The sequence below is a fragment of the Coffea arabica genome, chromosome 10c, assembly GCF_036785885.1.
Source record: "Coffea arabica cultivar ET-39 chromosome 10c, Coffea Arabica ET-39 HiFi, whole genome shotgun sequence".
NCBI lineage: Eukaryota > Viridiplantae > Streptophyta > Magnoliopsida > Gentianales > Rubiaceae > Coffea > Coffea arabica.
In genome coordinates this window covers 11,388,964-11,408,329 of record NC_092329.1, presented here as the reverse complement: position 1 = coordinate 11,408,329, position 19,366 = coordinate 11,388,964, and the positions used below count along the sequence as shown (strand labels likewise).

At 36.2% G+C, this 19,366-nt stretch overlaps 2 protein-coding genes and 2 non-coding genes across 4 annotated transcripts; 2 read left to right on the top strand and 2 right to left on the bottom strand.

Annotated features, from left to right (window-relative positions):
* Positions 1–490: 490 nt before the first annotated feature.
* Positions 491–5,677, bottom strand: LOC140015772 (uncharacterized). Its single transcript, XM_072068588.1, has 6 exons — positions 5,620–5,677; positions 4,243–5,393; positions 3,640–3,816; positions 3,421–3,455; positions 2,435–3,024; positions 491–696 (listed from the first exon to the last, which is right to left on the bottom strand). The coding sequence occupies exons 1-6, from the start codon at positions 5,675–5,677 to the stop codon at positions 491–493; spliced, it is 2,217 nt and encodes a 738-aa protein (XP_071924689.1).
* Positions 5,678–7,085: 1,408 nt separating this feature from the next.
* Positions 7,086–7,192, top strand: LOC113723278 (small nucleolar RNA R71). The gene has a single exon (XR_003456948.1). It is a non-coding gene; the product is annotated as a small nucleolar RNA R71 (small nucleolar RNA).
* Positions 7,193–8,796: 1,604 nt separating this feature from the next.
* On the top strand, positions 8,797–8,903 carry LOC113720129 (small nucleolar RNA R71). The gene has a single exon (XR_003455219.1). It is a non-coding gene; the product is annotated as a small nucleolar RNA R71 (small nucleolar RNA).
* Positions 8,904–13,827: 4,924 nt separating this feature from the next.
* LOC140015771 (uncharacterized) lies at positions 13,828–19,014 on the bottom strand. Its single transcript, XM_072068587.1, has 6 exons — positions 18,957–19,014; positions 17,580–18,730; positions 16,977–17,153; positions 16,758–16,792; positions 15,772–16,361; positions 13,828–14,033 (listed from the first exon to the last, which is right to left on the bottom strand). Exons 1-6 carry the CDS (start codon positions 19,012–19,014, stop codon positions 13,828–13,830), a joined length of 2,217 nt encoding a protein of 738 aa, XP_071924688.1.
* Between the last annotated feature and the right edge of the window lie 352 nt (positions 19,015–19,366).

The following is a 19,366-nucleotide window of genomic DNA, read 5'->3' as shown; positions in this document are numbered from 1 at the left end:
GAACCTCCGTTTGCCCCGTCTTCTTTGGGATGACATTGTGAGCCATCATGTAAATGATAAGCCGATGACAAGGTTCGAAGACATTTGCCAAAATGGTCTCCTTCCTTGTAGAGCGAAAAGGTTGGCACTCAAGACCAAACCTGGCCATGGCCAGCGAGGGATCCCACCTCCTATTCAGGGGAACAAACTCCTTCTTCAAATCTACCGGACGGCCGGCATCCATACACCCCAAAATAGCGGCCAAATCTTGACATGACAAGGTGATTCGTCTTCCACGTACCCAGGACTCAACTATTTCTCCACTATGACGCGCCTTACTCTCAATGTTAGCGTAAAACTCGCGCACCAAGTCGGGGTAGTAATAGTTTGGTAGGGTGAGAATCGGCGCCCATCCCAGCTGAGCAAAAGCCTCTGAGATGTTATACATCATCTCAACTGTTGGGTTGACATGCATCTCAAACAAGAACTCCAAGTTAGCATGCTCCTCATGCTATTCTTGATTCCTGCGATTATTGAACCTAGCACCGTCAAATACCGATCTACCCGCTCCACGGGAGGTGCCCTCGCCAGGCTGTCGGTTAACTGGTGGAGGAAAAGGTGAATTCTCCTCCTCAGTCACCTCCATCTCCTCGTTAACCTCCCTCTCCTCACTATTAGAGGATGAAAGTACCGCTCTTCTTCCCCTTGGCATAGTACCTAAAAGAAAATGTTGCAATTAACCACATGTATTTAGACACAATGCACAATTTGGCAATGAATATCCTAAAATGATCCAAATAATCTCTAATGTGTCCTTGCAAGTGATAATTCGTCCAATAACTAATGTAAAAGACCGAATCAAGAAGAGCCATAATTTATGCCAAAAATTGCTCAAAATCACCAATTGAAACAAGATATTGAATAATTATAACCCAATCAGTGAAATTAGCAACAATTATGATTATAATTATTTAAACTTAACGATAAAAATATGCTTTTAGCTATAATCATGTTTAAGGAAAAATTAAACCAATTAACTCACCAAATCAACCAAATTACTCACTTTACACAATGCACATGCTCAAACATCATCAACTAACCATTCTTAACCATAATTAAACATCACCAATGGCTCAAAAACATCCTAACTTCATTTTCCGATTTCCTTCAAATATAGCAATTATGAATTAATAAAGCAATAATGACCAATAAATTGCTACATTTAAACTCATAAACATACTTAAAAAATCTCAATAAGCATGAATAAATTAAAAAATAGTCAAATACATCATCAAATTTTCGACATTAAAAGATGCCAGATAGCTCAGGATAAAAAAATATGACTTTCAAAAATCAAAAGACTTGATGAAAAAACTTACCTCAATCACGTAGAAGGATGTTTGGTGATGCTAAAAATGCAAAAAGCCCTATGAAACAACCTCCGATTGACCTCCAGTTGAAGAAATTAGAGTTGAAGAACCCTAACCTTCAATCCTTCAAAAACTGAATTTGAGGTGTTTTTCTTGGATTTTAATTAGTTAAAAAGGTTGTATGAAGCTCAAAAGGTGTTGGGTGATGATTTCTAGCAAGATTATGGAGTAAAAATGAAGATTTGTGAGTTGGGTAGAAAGGGAGGAAAAACGCGCCTGAAAAATGGAGAAGAGAAGAAGAAATGAAGCTGAAATCGCGTTTCTGGAGGTTATATTCGGACACATAAAACGCGACTAGAAACGCGCCTTCAACTCGCATTTTCTAAGTCGCGTTTCCTGCACAAATCTTGCAGGAATGAAAACGCGACTATGTTGGAAAACGCGACAATGAGTCGCGTTTCTAAAGTCGCGTTTTTGAATCTTGATCCAGGCTTGAAAACGCGATTTATCTGATAAACGCGACTCTATGTCGCGTTTTTAAGCGCGTTTTCTTCATTGTGGTTGCAGAATTTGAAATGCGTTTTGATGAAAACGCGACAAAGAAGCGCGTTTTTATGCTAGGCGCGTTTTCTTCTGCAATTTTTTTTTGCAGAAAATGAACTTTAAAAAATTACCATTGGTACCCCAATCACTCAAAATGCATCATGGATCATTTGTTTGCAAAACTTATCAATGTGCGCACATGTAAAATGATAAAAACATGCATTTTACCCCTTTTCGACGGATCAAATACACCTTTAACGCAAATGAAGGGGTTGAGTGGATTGATCAAAGTTCGCCTTTTTTTTCCTCAAATGGTCATTCTTGCTTCCAATTGTCAACCCTACAATACAAAAACAACAACTTAACTTAAACACTTATTCAAACCACAAAATCATACCAAATTAACACATATAACATAAACATTGGGTTGCCTCCCAATTAGCGCTCTTGTTTATAGTCGTTGGCTCGACTCACATATTAGGGTTCTTAAATTGAAGAGGGCTCGCCCAAAAGACATATAAGCCCCTTGGGTACGATTTCACCTGCCAAGTAGGGTTTCAATCGTTGTCCATTGACCTTAAACCTTTCATTTCTTGAATTTGCCACTTCAACCACTCCATAGGGAAATACTTGAGTGACTTCAAATGATCCAGACCACCTTGACTTCAATTTTCCTGGAAATAACCTCAGGCGTGAATTGAATAAAAGTACTTTTTGCCCTACCTGAAATTGTTTAGGAATAATGTGCTTGTCATGCCAATATTTGATCTTTTCTTTATAAATTTTGGCATTTTCGTATGCATGTAACCGGTGTTTCTCCAATTCACTCAACTCAAGTAATCTCCTTCCACCTGCAAGATTAAAATCCATATTAATTGCTTTAATAGCCCAATAAGCTTTATGTTCAATCTTTACAGGTAAGTGACAAGATTTTCCATAGACTAAACGATACGGCGACATCCCTAAGGGAGTCTTAAATGCCGTTCGGTAAGCCCATAGTGTATCATCTAGCTTTGTAGCCCAATCCTTGCGTGATTTATTCACAGTTTTCTCCAAAATGAGCTTTATCTCACGATTAGCTAGCTCCGCTTGTCCATTGGCTTGAGGATGGTACGGGAGTGATGTCTTGTGCCTACAGCCATATTTAAACAATAAGGAATCCAGTTGTTTGTTACAAAAATGTTTTCCTTCATCACTTATTATGGCTTTGTATACCAAATCTACTGAAAATATTCTTTTTAAGAAATCTAAGTACAATCTTAGAGTCATTAGTAGGTGAAGCAATTGCTTCTACCCATTTAGAAACATAATCCACTGCTACTAAGATGTACTTATTATTAAAAGAACTAGGAAATGGTCCCATAAAGTCTATACCCCATGTATCAAATAATTCAACTTCTAAGAAGGTAGTTAGGGGCATTTCATTCTTTCGAAATATATTTCCAATTCTTTGGCATGCATCACAACTTTTAACATATTCCCGAACATCTCGATACATAGTTGGCCAATAAAACCCTGATTGCCATACCTTTGCCACAGTTTTTGAAGTGCTAAAATGACCACCTGTTTCAAGGTTATGACAATGATATAAAATATTATGTACCTCATTTTCGGGAATACATCTACATACCATACCATCGGCACAATGTTTATACAGCAATGGTTCCTCCCAAAAGTAACTTTTGACATCATGTAAGAATTTCTTCTTTTGATGGTAATTAAATCCCCTTGGAATCTCTCCACTTACCAAAAAATTAGCAATATCAGCATACCATGGAGAATTGATAATTGCTAGGACAAACTCATCCTGAAAATTCTCTTGAATAAGAACTTGATCCTTGACTGGAATATATTCTAGGCGTGATAGATGATCTGCTACTAGATTCTCCGTTCCCTTTTTGTCTTTTATCTCCACATCAAATTCCTGCGATAAAAGAATCCACCGAATTAATCTTGGTTTTGCATCTTTTTTATGTAACAAATATTTAAGAGCCGCATGGTCCGTATATATAATAACTTTAGATCCTACTAAATAAGATCTAAATTTATCCAAAGCATATATTACTGCCAATAGCTCTTTTTCTGTAGTTGCATAATTGAGTTGTGCCTCATTTAGCAACTTGCTAGCATAGTAAATGACGTGCAACCGTCCTTCTTTCTTTTGTCCCAAAACTGCTCCAACCGCATAATCACTTGCATCACACATCAATTCAAATGGTAGTGACCAATTGGGCGAAGTTATAATTGGGGCCGAAATCAATTCCTTCTTCAACCTTTCAAATGCAACCAAACAATTGTCATCAAATTGAAAAGGGGTATCTTTACATAATAAATCATATAATGGCTTTACTATTTTAGAAAAATCTTTAATAAAACGTCTATAAAAGCCAGCATGTCCTAAAAAACTCCTTATCCCCTTGACATTGCTTGGGGGTGGTAATTTTTCGATAACTTCTATTTTGGCATTATCCACCTCAATTTCCTTGGAAGAAATCTTGTGCCCTAAGACAATTCCTTCTTTTACCATAAAATGGCATTTCTCCCAATTCAATACAAGATTTGTTTCTTCGCATCTCTGCAAAATCAATTCTAAATTATGAAGACAATGGTCAAAAGATAAACCATACACAGAAAAATCATCCATAAATATCTCCATAATTTTCTCAATATAATCAGAAAAAATAGCCATCATGTATCGTTGAAAAGTTGCAGGAGCATTGCATAAACCAAATGGCATTCTTCTAAAGGCAAAAGTGCCATAAGGACATGTAAATGTAGTCTTCTCTTGATCCTCTGGAGCTATAGCTATTTGATTATATCCTGAAAAATCATCAAGAAAGCAGTAAAATTCATATCCAGCTATTCGCTCCAATAATTGATCAAGAAATGGTAGGGGAAAATGATCTTTTCTTGTTACCGTATTTAACTTATGATAATCAATACACACTCTCCACCCTACCACAAGTCTAGATGGAATTAATTCATCATTTTTACCCACGATTGTAGTCATTCCACCTTTCTTTGGTACCACATGAATTGGACTAATCCAAACACTTTCGGAGATAGGAAAAACTATACCTGCATCAAGCCACTTAAGAATTTCATTTCTTACCACCTCTTTCATGTTTGGATTGAGTTTTCTTTGTGTTTCCACCACTGGTTTGCAACCGTTCTCCAATAAAATTCGATGCATGCATATAGAAGGACTTATACCTTTAATGTCTGAAATTGTCCATCCAATTGCCTTCTTACGCCTTCTTAGAACTCTTAACAATTTTGCACACTGCTCATCATCAAGGTCAGCACTAACAATTACAGGTAAAGTGCTATTTTCTCCAAGAAATTCATACCTTAGATGAGTTGGAAGTGGCTTAAGCTCTAACCTTGGAGCTTCAATTTCTGAAGGTTGTGAAAACCCTTTTCCTTGGCCAAGACTTTCATACAAATTACCCCTTTTATAAGGTGCTTGAAAATCCAAGTACTTGGCCAATTCTTCAATTTCTTCACAAATATCTTCTTACTTACCTAAACTCATTAAATAATACTCAAGAGGATCTAAGTCAAAGTTGACTTGACTCATCTCTTGGGGTAGTTTATTAATTGTGCCAATAGAATAAGCATGATCGATAAAAGAAGGGTATTTTTTTTATTTCATTCAAATTAAATTCTACATCTTCTTCACCTACTTGAAACTTAAGCTTGCCATTTTTGACATCAATAATAGTACCTGCAATGGCTAGAAATGGTCTACCTTGAATAATTGGCATAGATATATCTTCTTCCATATCTAATACCACAAAATCCACTGGAATGATAAATTTTTGAACTTTTATCAATACATTCTCCAACACTCCCAATGGATATCTAATAGACCGATCCGCTAGTTGCAAAGTAATATTAGTGCGTTTAAACTCATGCAAACCCAATTGTCTAGCCACCGTTAAAGGTATTAATGATACACTAGCACCAAGATCACACAATGCCTTAGAAAAATCAACGTTACTTATGGTGCAAGGTATAGAAAAACTCCCCGGATCTTTCAATTTCGGTGGTAGCTTATTTTGAATAATTGCACTACATTCCTCCGTTAATGCTATTGTTTCGCAGTCTTCCAACTTTCTTTTTCTAGTCATGATTTCCTTGAGAAATTTCGCATAAGACGGAATCTGCAAAATAGCATCGGCAAAAGGAATGTTAATGTGCAATTGTTTGAAAAGTTTAACAAATTTTTCAAAATCTTTATCAAACTTATTTTGCTTTAATCTTTGTGGAAATGGAACCGCAGGAGGTATTGGAATGGTAGCGGAAGATGATGGTTGATTTTCTCTTGATTTCTCCCGGCTATTTTCTTCCACTATCGCTTCTTGGTTCCTCTGCTTTTCTTCTTATTTTTCATTCTCATCTTTCTCAACTTCCATCACTGGAGGATCTTCTAATTGCTTACCACTACGAAGAGTAATGGCTTTGACATGCTCCTTAGGATTTACCTCCGTTTTGCTAGGTAATTCTCCTTGATTACGATTATTCAAAGAACTAACAATTTGACCAATTTGGACCTCTACATTCCTGTACATTGTAGTGAGTTGGTCCAATCTTCCTTCTACTCGCTCAAATCTGTCTGAAGTAACTTTTACGAGCTTTTCCACTGCCATTTCCCAATCAGGTTTAGTTTCAGCTTGTTGTTGCCTTGATTGAAATCCCGGTGGATTGGCTGGCCTTGGTTGATTTCCTTGATCCTTCCATCCAAAGTTTGGATGATTTTTCCACCCCGGATTGTAAGTACTCGAGTAGGGGTTATTTTGAGCATTACGATTGTAATTATTGACGAATTGTACCTGCTCAGAATCAACACACTTATTAGTATCATTTTCACCTCCACATATAGAACAACATGCTGCATGTGCATTAGATGAACTTGGACCAACTCCACCTTGTCTACTTAGCAACTTCATCACATTATTCATTTGAGCACTCAGCATATTGAGAGTGTCCATTTCTATCATACCTGCGTGACGTCTTGTATTACCTCTCTCATTGGCCCATTGGTAGTTATTTGCTGCCATTTCTTCTATCAAATTATGAGCTTCTTGGGGTGATTTACCCATTAAAGCTCCACCTGCAGCTGCATCGATTATAGTTTTAGTAGAAAAAACTAAACCATTATAGAAGGTTTGTATGATTAACCACTCCGGCAGTCCATGATGTGGACATTTCCGAAGCAAATGTCTAAACCTTTCCCATGCCTCATATAATGATTCACCTTCTAATTGATTAAAACTAGTGATATCCATTCTAAGCTTAGCAGTCTTACCTGGTGGAAAATACTTATTTAAGAATGTTCTTGATAAATCATCCCATCCGGTGAAAGTATTAGGAGCGTGAGAGTGTAGCCAAAGTTTGGCCTTATCTCTCAATGAAAATAGGAACAATCTTAGCCTTATAGCATTATCACTAACTCCATTCATTTTAATTGTATCACAAATTTCCAAGAATGTAGCTAAGTGTGTATTTGGATCTTCTACTGCATTACCTCCAAATTGAGATTGTTGAACTATTTGGATAAGTGATAGTTTAATCTCAAAGTTGTTAGTATTTACCGAAGGCCTTGCTATGCTCGTTTGAGATCCTTGTGTTCCCGGTAGAGCAAAATCTCGTAGAACTCGCCCATTTGCTTCGTTTTCTGCCATTTCTTCTTCAAATGGAAGCTCTATTAAGATTTCCTCTATTGGTTGCCAAATCCCTTGTTCCTCTTGCTGTAGTGTGCTCCTCCTTTGTCTATGTAGTGTCCTCTCAATTTCTGGATCGAAAAGTGCAACTTCTCGAGACGCCCGGTGCATACACTACAAATAAAAACAAGAGAAATTTTGCAGTTTAAATTCAACAACTTGAATAAAAACAATGAAAAATATCTAAATTAATAGAGATGATTAGGCCCTAATATTGCCGCTCCCCGGCAACAGATTTACAAGAGTAATAATGGCCAAATTTCCGTGGCATTGCAGACGTTACAGTGGAGTAAAAAATTCAAGAGGCTGATAATAAATTTCCATAGATGGCCAAATTTTCGTGGCATTGCAGACGTTAACATGGAGTAAAAAATTCAAGAGGCTGATAATAAATTTTCATAGAAACAACAGATTCGCAACAATGATTCTAGACCAGTTCAGTTCAATAACATCTGCTCCATCAAGCATATCAACTTAGAATTTCAAAACGGGAGAAATCTCTCTTGCCTGAAGAATTCAAGTTATAAAGCTCATGTTGAATTATTAATATATTAGTAATTCTCACCCGCACAGAGTAGCAATCACAACATACAAATTTCTCTTTGACATTTCACCAAACATCTTATATGCATTCACAAATTAATCACATTTAACTTAAACGCCTGGTCTTAAGTCTATTCCTAGATGTTTCACATGGCTATTAAGCATATTTTACCCGTAGACAATCAAAACTACAACCATTTCCTAGATGTTTCAACGGACATTTTCGGCCCCAAAATTGCACTAAAATCTTCAAATTCTTAGCCTTGATTACCCAAGAAAATCTTGACAAACAAAACAAATGAAATATAAATAAATTACAGCAATATAATCAAACGATTTCAAGAGAACTTGATGATCTAACCTCGTCACTGCTATTTTTCATATGCTCTTTGGCTGGCTACCACCGTCGCTAATTCTTTTGTTGTGTCTGCATATGGCAGCACTCAAACCCAACCGAACGATGAGAAAGAATAGAGGGAAAGTGTGAACTAAAGATGAAAATTTTGAAGTGAGAAAATTTATTCAATTGTAACAAAGAAAAAGTGTGGACCAAAGTGGAAACCTTTGCCTGGGAATTCAATCGTATCATTGGAACTAAACCATTATAGAAGGTTTGTATGATTAACCACTCCGGCAGTCCATGATGTGGACATTTCCGAAGCAAATCTCTAAACCTTTCCCATTCCTCATATAATGATTCACCTTCTAATTGACTAAAACTAGTGATATCCATTCTAAGCTTAGCAGTCTTACCTGGTGAAAAATACTTATTTAAGAATGCTCTTGATAAATCATCCCATCCGGTGAAAGTATTAGGAGCGTGAGAGTGTAGCCAAAGTTTGGCCTTATCTCTCAATGAAAATGGGAACAATCTTAGCCTTATAGCATCATCACTAACTCCATTCATTTTAATTGTATCACAAATTTCCAAGAATGTAGCTAAGTGTGTATTAGGATCTTCTACTGCATTACCTCCAAATTGAGATTGTTGAACCATTTGGATAAGTGATGGTTTAATCTCAAAGTTGTTAGCATTTACCGAAGGCCTTGCTATGCTCGTTTGAGATTCTTGTGTTTCCGGTAGAGCAAAATCTCGTAGAACTCGCCCATTTGTTTCGTTTTCTGCCATTTCTTCTTCAAATGGAAGCTCTATTAAGATTTCCTCTATTGGTTGCCAAATCTCTTGTTCCTCTTGCTGTAGTGTGTTCCTCCTTTGTCTATGTAGTGTCCTCTCAATTTCTGGATCGAAAAGTGCAACTTCTCGAGACGCCCGGTGCATACACTACAAACAAAAACAAGAGAAATTTTACAGTTTAAATTCAACAACTTGAATAAAAACAATGAAAAATATCTAAATTAATAGAGATGATTAGGCCCTAATATTACCGCTCCCCGGCAACGGCGCCAAAAACTTGACGGAATTTTTTTATATCAATGCAAGTTCAATTCCGATTTTACACCCGTTGGACTGCAAGTATACAGGTCGCAATTGTAGTACAAGATGTGTATCGGGTCGATCCCACGAGGAGCAATTAAAATAATTATTAGACACTAATTTACTCTATTATTTAGACTCACAATAAATTTGAGCAGAAAATTCAGAATTTAATTCAACTACAAAAATTCTTAAGTAGATAAATGCAATTTCACAATAGGAGTAGAATTCACTAAATATTAAGATCTAGGGATGTAGATTCCACATATAACACAAAAGATCTAAAACGAATGAATTTAACACTTGTTACTACTCTTGTTTGACCAAGGATTCATTTCCAACAATACCAAAACCACATTCTCATGATAATAATGGGTTAAAACAGATTAGTTTTTCCTAATCTCTTGGTAAATACTAAATCTGTTTTGTGCACACAGGAAATGTAGATTTCATCCACTTGAATGTATTTCTATTCTCATGAATATACTACTCAAGCTCTACTTATGTCATTCCATTATTGTTACCATTTCTCAATGAGTAAAAACAACTATAAACCTGCTATTGGTGATCAAACAACAACGAGTAATCCAACATACACAAGTAGATAGGTTAATACAAGATCTAACAAGTATAAATCACAATCACTTCATATCACTTGGCCATAAGTTTCATCTACTCCCTAGATAAAGGAAATTAGCTACTCATGAATGATGAAACACTCATAACTTCATTAATGTAAATCGTCATGAATTACAAATACAAAAAGAGTAAAGAAAGTCTTAGCTAAAATATGGTGAAGCCTTCCAAAAATCTCCTTTGTCTTGAACTTAGATGATTACAAGATGAAACCTCAATTGCCCCTTGCAAGTACCTAGCTAGAGAAACTATGTTTTCTTTTTAGTGAGAATACTAGCTACGTCTGGATCCCTAGACCTCCCTCAATGTCTCTGCATAAAAACTACTCAAAGGCTCCATTTTTCTAAGTCAAATTCTAACCTTTGATTCCCAAATCTCCACTTTGTTAGCATAGTCAAAAATCAATATTTTTTTACTTGAAAATAAGCCCCCTTTCTTGCCCTTTGGTCTTCTGAAGCATGTGCACCGAATTCCCTTGCAACTTATAGCTGGAAAGTAGTCTGAACACAAGAGAAATGGCTGAGCAAATTGCAGATTTTCGGCTACAAAACGCGCCTACACAAAACGCGGAATAAACTCGCGTTTTGTATACTCGCATTTTCACTCTGGCCTTATTTCAACTGCAATTTTCTCCATGATGAAGGCCGAACTGGCTTTTGTGCAAAACACAAAAGTTGTAACCCTTTGAGTTAGCTTTCCAATGCTATAAAAATCATCCAAATCGGAGTTGTGCAGCCTGAGATATGGTAGAAATACTATCACCTGGTCAAACCTTTTTTTCCAATTCCGACCACAGAGTGCAGCTTCTGTATTCCGACTTTTTGTCCATGAAAATGGCAGAATTGGATTTCGATGTCTTCATACGAATTGTAGGTCTCTTTCTTAGCTTTAAAATGGTATAAAGATCACCTCAATTCGAAAAGTGTAGCTCCAGATATGATCAAAATACCGAAGAGTGTCAAAACTGATTTGTATTGCATTTCCTCACTTGAACGTTTTTCACTTCATTCTTCTTGTTACCACTTGAATTCATCACCAAATTTCTATTTTTCATCTCATTTGACATCCTTTGGTGATTGAATCATCATTCTTGCATAAAAATGAAGTTTTTATCATTAAAATCACTAAAAATGCAATGTTATCCACTTTTACCAAAAATATATAATTTTACCAAAAACCTCTTTATTTTATTTATAAAACTAAATAATCAACTCAAAATTAACTAATAAAATGCACTTAAAAATACGTAAAATAAACTCTTATCAAATACCCCCACACTTGAATCATTGCTTGTCCTCAAGCAATATGAAATTCCAACCATCAATGATCCAAAGATTAAAAATACACATATGTAGCATTTCAACTTCATTTCCTTGAATCAAGGTAAACAACCCTTATGTGATCTTTCAATTAACCTCAAGTACTCATAATATCAAGCAAAGAAGAGTCAAGTATACCATAATTTTACTAATTCAACTCAATTTCTCATTTTTACCCAATTTTACAAGCAAGTAACTCATATAGTCAATAAAGATGCTAACTAATCTCATGATCAACTTCTTTTTTCTTAAATAAGGATTTATTTTCTTTTATTTTATTATTTTTTTTTGTTTTATATATTTTAAGAGTTAAATACTACTTAAGTTGTGAAAAATACCTTTTGACGCGAAGATCCATATTTTTAGATGAAAATCACCGGTTACTCAATATTTCACATACTCAAGTTGCTTTTCATACTCTTAATTCAAGTACCGTTTTACGCGAAAGTCGACATTTGTAGATGACGACTCCCGGTTACTAAGTACAAGAACCATTGGAGTAGAATAATTTTTTTTTATGAAACAAAAAATATATATATATATATAGAGAAAGAAATAATAAAATTCCCTCTAAAAAGCAATCATGAGAAGAGAGTAACACTTATTGACCATATTAATTCCTTAACTTGTAAAATCAAATAAAAAGAAGAAATTTAATCAAATATGCAAAATTTAGGCATAATTTTCTCTACTTTACTAGATATACTTTCCTACAAATGTAAAAATTATAATCACATAATAATCATTTCCAAGTTAACTGAGAAAAGAAGTTTCAAAACCACATATATCTATTTCAAAAAGGATAAGTGACAAAATTTTATTTGTTTATTTATAATTATATATATATATAAGTATAAGGCTTTGGAAAAATTTTGACAGAGTTTCCCCTTAAAAGTGGACTAAACTCCCTGCCAGCAAACCATAAGAAACAAAATTGAAGCATCAGAAATATTTCCAACCTCAAACACAACTAAAATCACAAGTACCACACATTTCTTCCCCCACACTTAGAATACACATTGTCCTCAATGTGTAGGGAAAGAAAAGAAAAGAAACAAAAGAAAGGAACAAGTGACTCCCCAAGTGATATGGCTGCGGTCCAGTTGAATCATGAGCCATCGACCGCTCAACCATCTACAGTCAACGATCTACTAGTTACTGCCGCAAGTTCCAATATTCAAAATAAGGAATGTAAGTTAACATTTTTCAAACAAAAGATAAAAATAACACGCAAACAAGCAAACAAAAGAAAAGCCAGCCAAAGGGCAGCCTCAATCATCCTCTTCATCGTCATCTTCATCATCATCGACGGGAGGTGGATGTAAGCCTAGATGATGTTCAATGTGGTCCAGGCGAGTATCTAGTAGGGCTAAATGATGGTCGATGTCGTCCAAGCGAACAAAAAGCCGCTGCCAATTGGTTTGTGGCAGAAGAGGAGGTGGTGCTGCAGTAGATGGTCCAGCTTCATCCCGACCATGTCTAGCCTTCTGTCTCCGCTCCTGAACAGGGCGTGGAATGTCCCTCGTGCCAATACCAAGGCGGCGAAAAGTAGTGATAGTCATCTCAGCACGTGGTGGAACATACTCCCGCAGCATGCCTTCCAAGCGAACCTCAAAACGGGGGAAGATTAAAGTCAGTAGACGAGGAAATGAAAGTTTGAAGGAAGTTGTCTTACGCCTCGCTGTAGACCTAATGTGGCTGATGATGATGTTCGGCAATGAAATTCGAGTATACGGGGAAGTTCGGTTGTGGAACATGTAATCAAGGAAGTAAATATCGCTCTTGCGAACCTCCGTTTGCCCCGTCTTCTTTGGGATGACATTGTGAGCCATCATGTAAATGATAAGCCGATGACAAGGTTCGAAGACATTTGCCAAAATGGTCTCCTTCCTTGTAGAGCGAAAAGGTTGGCACTCAAGACCAAACCTGGCCATGGCCAGCGAGGGATCCCACCTCCTATTCAGGGGAACAAACTCCTTCTTCAAATCTACCGGACGGCCGGCATCCATACACCCCAAAATAGCGGCCAAATCTTGACATGACAAGGTGATTCGTCTTCCACGTACCCAGGACTCAACTATTTCTCCACTATGACGCGCCTTACTCTCAATGTTAGCGTAAAACTCGCGCACCAAGTCGGGGTAGTAATAGTTTGGTAGGGTGAGAATCGGCGCCCATCCCAGCTGAGCAAAAGCCTCTGAGATGTTATACATCATCTCAACTGTTGGGTTGACATGCATCTCAAACAAGAACTCCAAGTTAGCATGCTCCTCATGCTATTCTTGATTCCTGCGATTATTGAACCTAGCACCGTCAAATACCGATCTACCCGCTCCACGGGAGGTGCCCTCGCCAGGCTGTCGGTTAACTGGTGGAGGAAAAGGTGAATTCTCCTCCTCAGTCACCTCCATCTCCTCGTTAACCTCCCTCTCCTCACTATTAGAGGATGAAAGTACCGCTCTTCTTCCCCTTGGCATAGTACCTAAAAGAAAATGTTGCAATTAACCACATGTATTTAGACACAATGCACAATTTGGCAATGAATATCCTAAAATGATCCAAATAATCTCTAATGTGTCCTTGCAAGTGATAATTCGTCCAATAACTAATGTAAAAGACCGAATCAAGAAGAGCCATAATTTATGCCAAAAATTGCTCAAAATCACCAATTGAAACAAGATATTGAATAATTATAACCCAATCAGTGAAATTAGCAACAATTATGATTATAATTATTTAAACTTAACGATAAAAATATGCTTTTAGCTATAATCATGTTTAAGGAAAAATTAAACCAATTAACTCACCAAATCAACCAAATTACTCACTTTACACAATGCACATGCTCAAACATCATCAACTAACCATTCTTAACCATAATTAAACATCACCAATGGCTCAAAAACATCCTAACTTCATTTTCCGATTTCCTTCAAATATAGCAATTATGAATTAATAAAGCAATAATGACCAATAAATTGCTACATTTAAACTCATAAACATACTTAAAAAATCTCAATAAGCATGAATAAATTAAAAAATAGTCAAATACATCATCAAATTTTCGACATTAAAAGATGCCAGATAGCTCAGGATAAAAAAATATGACTTTCAAAAATCAAAAGACTTGATGAAAAAACTTACCTCAATCACGTAGAAGGATGTTTGGTGATGCTAAAAATGCAAAAAGCCCTATGAAACAACCTCCGATTGACCTCCAGTTGAAGAAATTAGAGTTGAAGAACCCTAACCTTCAATCTTTCAAAAACTGAATTTGAGGTGTTTTTCTTGGATTTTAATTAGTTAAAAAGGTTGTATGAAGCTCAAAAGGTGTTGGGTGATGATTTCTAGCAAGATTATGGAGTAAAAATGAAGATTTGTGAGTTGGGTAGAAAGGGAGGAAAAACGCGCCTGAAAAATGGAGAAGAGAAGAAGAAATGAAGCTGAAATCGCGTTTCTGGAGGTTATATTCGGACACATAAAACGCGACTAGAAACGCGCCTTCAACTCGCATTTTCTAAGTCGCGTTTCCTGCACAAATCTTGCAGGAATGAAAACGCGACTATGTTGGAAAACGCGACAATGAGTCGCGTTTCTAAAGTCGCGTTTTTGAATCTTGATCCAGGCTTGAAAACGCGATTTATCTGATAAACGCGACTCTATGTCGCGTTTTTAAGCGCGTTTTCTTCATTGTGGTTGCAGAATTTGAAATGCGTTTTGATGAAAACGCGACAAAGAAGCGCGTTTTTATGCTAGGCGCGTTTTCTTCTGCAATTTTTTTTTGCAGAAAATGAACTTTAAAAAATTACCATTGGTACCCCAATCACTCAAAATGCATCATGGATCATTTGTTTGCAAAACTTATCAATGTGCGCACATGTAAAATGATAAAAACATGCATTTTACCCCTTTTCGACGGATCAAATACACCTTTAACGCAAATGAAGGGGTTGAGTGGATTGATCAAAGTTCGCCTTTTTTTTCCTCAAATGGTCATTCTTGCTTCCAATTGTCAACCCTACAATACAAAAACAACAACTTAACTTAAACACTTATTCAAACCACAAAATCATACCAAATTAACACATATAACATAAACATTGGGTTGCCTCCCAATTAGCGCTCTTGTTTATAGTCGTTGGCTCGACTCACATATTAGGGTTCTTAAATTGAAGAGGGCTCGCCCAAAAGACATATAAGCCCCTTGGGTACGATTTCACCTGCCAAGTAGGGTTTCAATCGTTGTCCATTGACCTTAAACCTTTCATTTCTTGAATTTGCCACTTCAACCACTCCATAGGGAAATACTTGAGTGACTTCAAATGATCCAGACCACCTTGACTTCAATTTTCCTGGAAATAACCTCAGGCGTGAATTGAATAAAAGTACTTTTTGCCCTACCTGAAATTGTTTAGGAATAATGTGCTTGTCATGCCAATATTTGATCTTTTCTTTATAAATTTTGGCATTTTCGTATGCATGTAACCGGTGTTTCTCCAATTCACTCAACTCAAGTAATCTCCTTCCACCTGCAAGATTAAAATCCATATTAATTGCTTTAATAGCCCAATAAGCTTTATGTTCAATCTTTACAGGTAAGTGACAAGATTTTCCATAGACTAAACGATACGGCGACATCCCTAAGGGAGTCTTAAATGCCGTTCGGTAAGCCCATAGTGTATCATCTAGCTTTGTAGCCCAATCCTTGCGTGATTTATTCACAGTTTTCTCCAAAATGAGCTTTATCTCACGATTAGCTAGCTCCGCTTGTCCATTGGCTTGAGGATGGTACGGGAGTGATGTCTTGTGCCTACAGCCATATTTAAACAATAAGGAATCCAGTTGTTTGTTACAAAAATGTTTTCCTTCATCACTTATTATGGCTTTGTATACCAAATCTACTGAAAATATTCTTTTTAAGAAATCTAAGTACAATCTTAGAGTCATTAGTAGGTGAAGCAATTGCTTCTACCCATTTAGAAACATAATCCACTGCTACTAAGATGTACTTATTATTAAAAGAACTAGGAAATGGTCCCATAAAGTCTATACCCCATGTATCAAATAATTCAACTTCTAAGAAGGTAGTTAGGGGCATTTCATTCTTTCGAAATATATTTCCAATTCTTTGGCATGCATCACAACTTTTAACATATTCCCGAACATCTCGATACATAGTTGGCCAATAAAACCCTGATTGCCATACCTTTGCCACAGTTTTTGAAGTGCTAAAATGACCACCTGTTTCAAGGTTATGACAATGATATAAAATATTATGTACCTCATTTTCGGGAATACATCTACATACCATACCATCGGCACAATGTTTATACAGCAATGGTTCCTCCCAAAAGTAACTTTTGACATCATGTAAGAATTTCTTCTTTTGATGGTAATTAAATCCCCTTGGAATCTCTCCACTTACCAAAAAATTAGCAATATCAGCATACCATGGAGAATTGATAATTGCTAGGACAAACTCATCCTGAAAATTCTCTTGAATAAGAACTTGATCCTTGACTGGAATATATTCTAGGCGTGATAGATGATCTGCTACTAGATTCTCCGTTCCCTTTTTGTCTTTTATCTCCACATCAAATTCCTGTGATAAAAGAATCCACCGAATTAATCTTGGTTTTGCATCTTTTTTATGTAACAAATATTTAAGAGCCGCATGGTCCGTATATATAATAACTTTAGATCCTACTAAATAAGATCTAAATTTATCCAAAGCATATATTACTGCCAATAGCTCTTTTTCTGTAGTTGCATAATTGAGTTGTGCCTCATTTAGCAACTTGCTAGCATAGTAAATGACGTGCAACCGTCCTTCTTTCTTTTGTCCCAAAACTGCTCCAACCGCATAATCACTTGCATCACACATCAATTCAAATGGTAGTGACCAATTGGGCGAAGTTATAATTGGGGCCGAAATCAATTCCTTCTTCAACCTTTCAAATGCAACCAAACAATTGTCATCAAATTGAAAAGGGGTATCTTTACATAATAAATCATATAATGGCTTTACTATTTTAGAAAAATCTTTAATAAAACGTCTATAAAAGCCAGCATGTCCTAAAAAACTCCTTATCCCCTTGACATTGCTTGGGGGTGGTAATTTTTCGATAACTTCTATTTTGGCATTATCCACCTCAATTTCCTTGGAAGAAATCTTGTGCCCTAAGACAATTCCTTCTTTTACCATAAAATGGCATTTCTCCCAATTCAATACAAGATTTGTTTCTTCGCATCTCTGCAAAATCAATTCTAAATTATGAAGACAATGGTCAAAAGATAAACCATACACAGAAAAATCATCCATAAATATCTCCATAATTTTCTCAATATAATCAGAAAAAATAGCCATCATGTATCGTTGAAAAGTTGCAGGAGCATTGCATAAACCAAATGGCATTCTTCTAAAGGCAAAAGTGCCATAAGGACATGTAAATGTAGTCTTCTCTTGATCCTCTGGAGCTATAGCTATTTGATTATATCCTGAAAAATCATCAAGAAAGCAGTAAAATTCATATCCAGCTATTCGCTCCAATAATTGATCAAGAAATGGTAGGGGAAAATGATCTTTTCTTGTTACCGTATTTAACTTATGATAATCAATACACACTCTCCACCCTACCACAAGTCTAGATGGAATTAATTCATCATTTTTACCCACGATTGTAGTCATTCCACCTTTCTTTGGTACCACATGAATTGGACTAATCCAAACACTTTCGGAGATAGGAAAAACTATACCTGCATCAAGCCACTTAAGAATTTCATTTCTTACCACCTCTTTCATGTTTGGATTGAGTTTTCTTTGTGTTTCCACCACTGGTTTGCAACCGTTCTCCAATAAAATTCGATGCATGCATATAGAAGGACTTATACCTTTAATGTCTGAAATTGTCCATCCAATTGCCTTCTTACGCCTTCTTAGAACTCTTAACAATTTTGCACACTGCTCATCATCAAGGTCAGCACTAACAATTACAGGTAAAGTGCTATTTTCTCCAAGAAATTCATACCTTAGATGAGTTGGAAGTGGCTTAAGCTCTAACCTTGGAGCTTCAATTTCTGAAGGTTGTGAAAACCCTTTTCCTTGGCCAAGACTTTCATACAAATTACCCCTTTTATAAGGTGCTTGAAAATCCAAGTACTTGGCCAATTCTTCAATTTCTTCACAAATATCTTCTTACTTACCTAAACTCATTAAATAATACTCAAGAGGATCTAAGTCAAAGTTGACTTGACTCATCTCTTGGGGTAGTTTATTAATTGTGCCAATAGAATAAGCATGATCGATAAAAGAAGGGTATTTTTTTTATTTCATTCAAATTAAATTCTACATCTTCTTCACCTACTTGAAACTTAAGCTTGCCATTTTTGACATCAATAATAGTACCTGCAATGGCTAGAAATGGTCTACCTTGAATAATTGGCATAGATATATCTTCTTCCATATCTAATACCACAAAATCCACTGGAATGATAAATTTTTGAACTTTTATCAATACATTCTCCAACACTCCCAATGGATATCTAATAGACCGATCCGCTAGTTGCAAAGTAATATTAGTGCGTTTAAACTCATGCAAACCCAATTGTCTAGCCACCGTTAAAGGTATTAATGATACACTAGCACCAAGATCACACAATGCCTTAGAAAAATCAACGTTACTTATGGTGCAAGGTATAGAAAAACTCCCCGGATCTTTCAATTTCGGTGGTAGCTTATTTTGAATAATTGCACTACATTCCTCCGTTAATGCTATTGTTTCGCAGTCTTCCAACTTTCTTTTTCTAGTCATGATT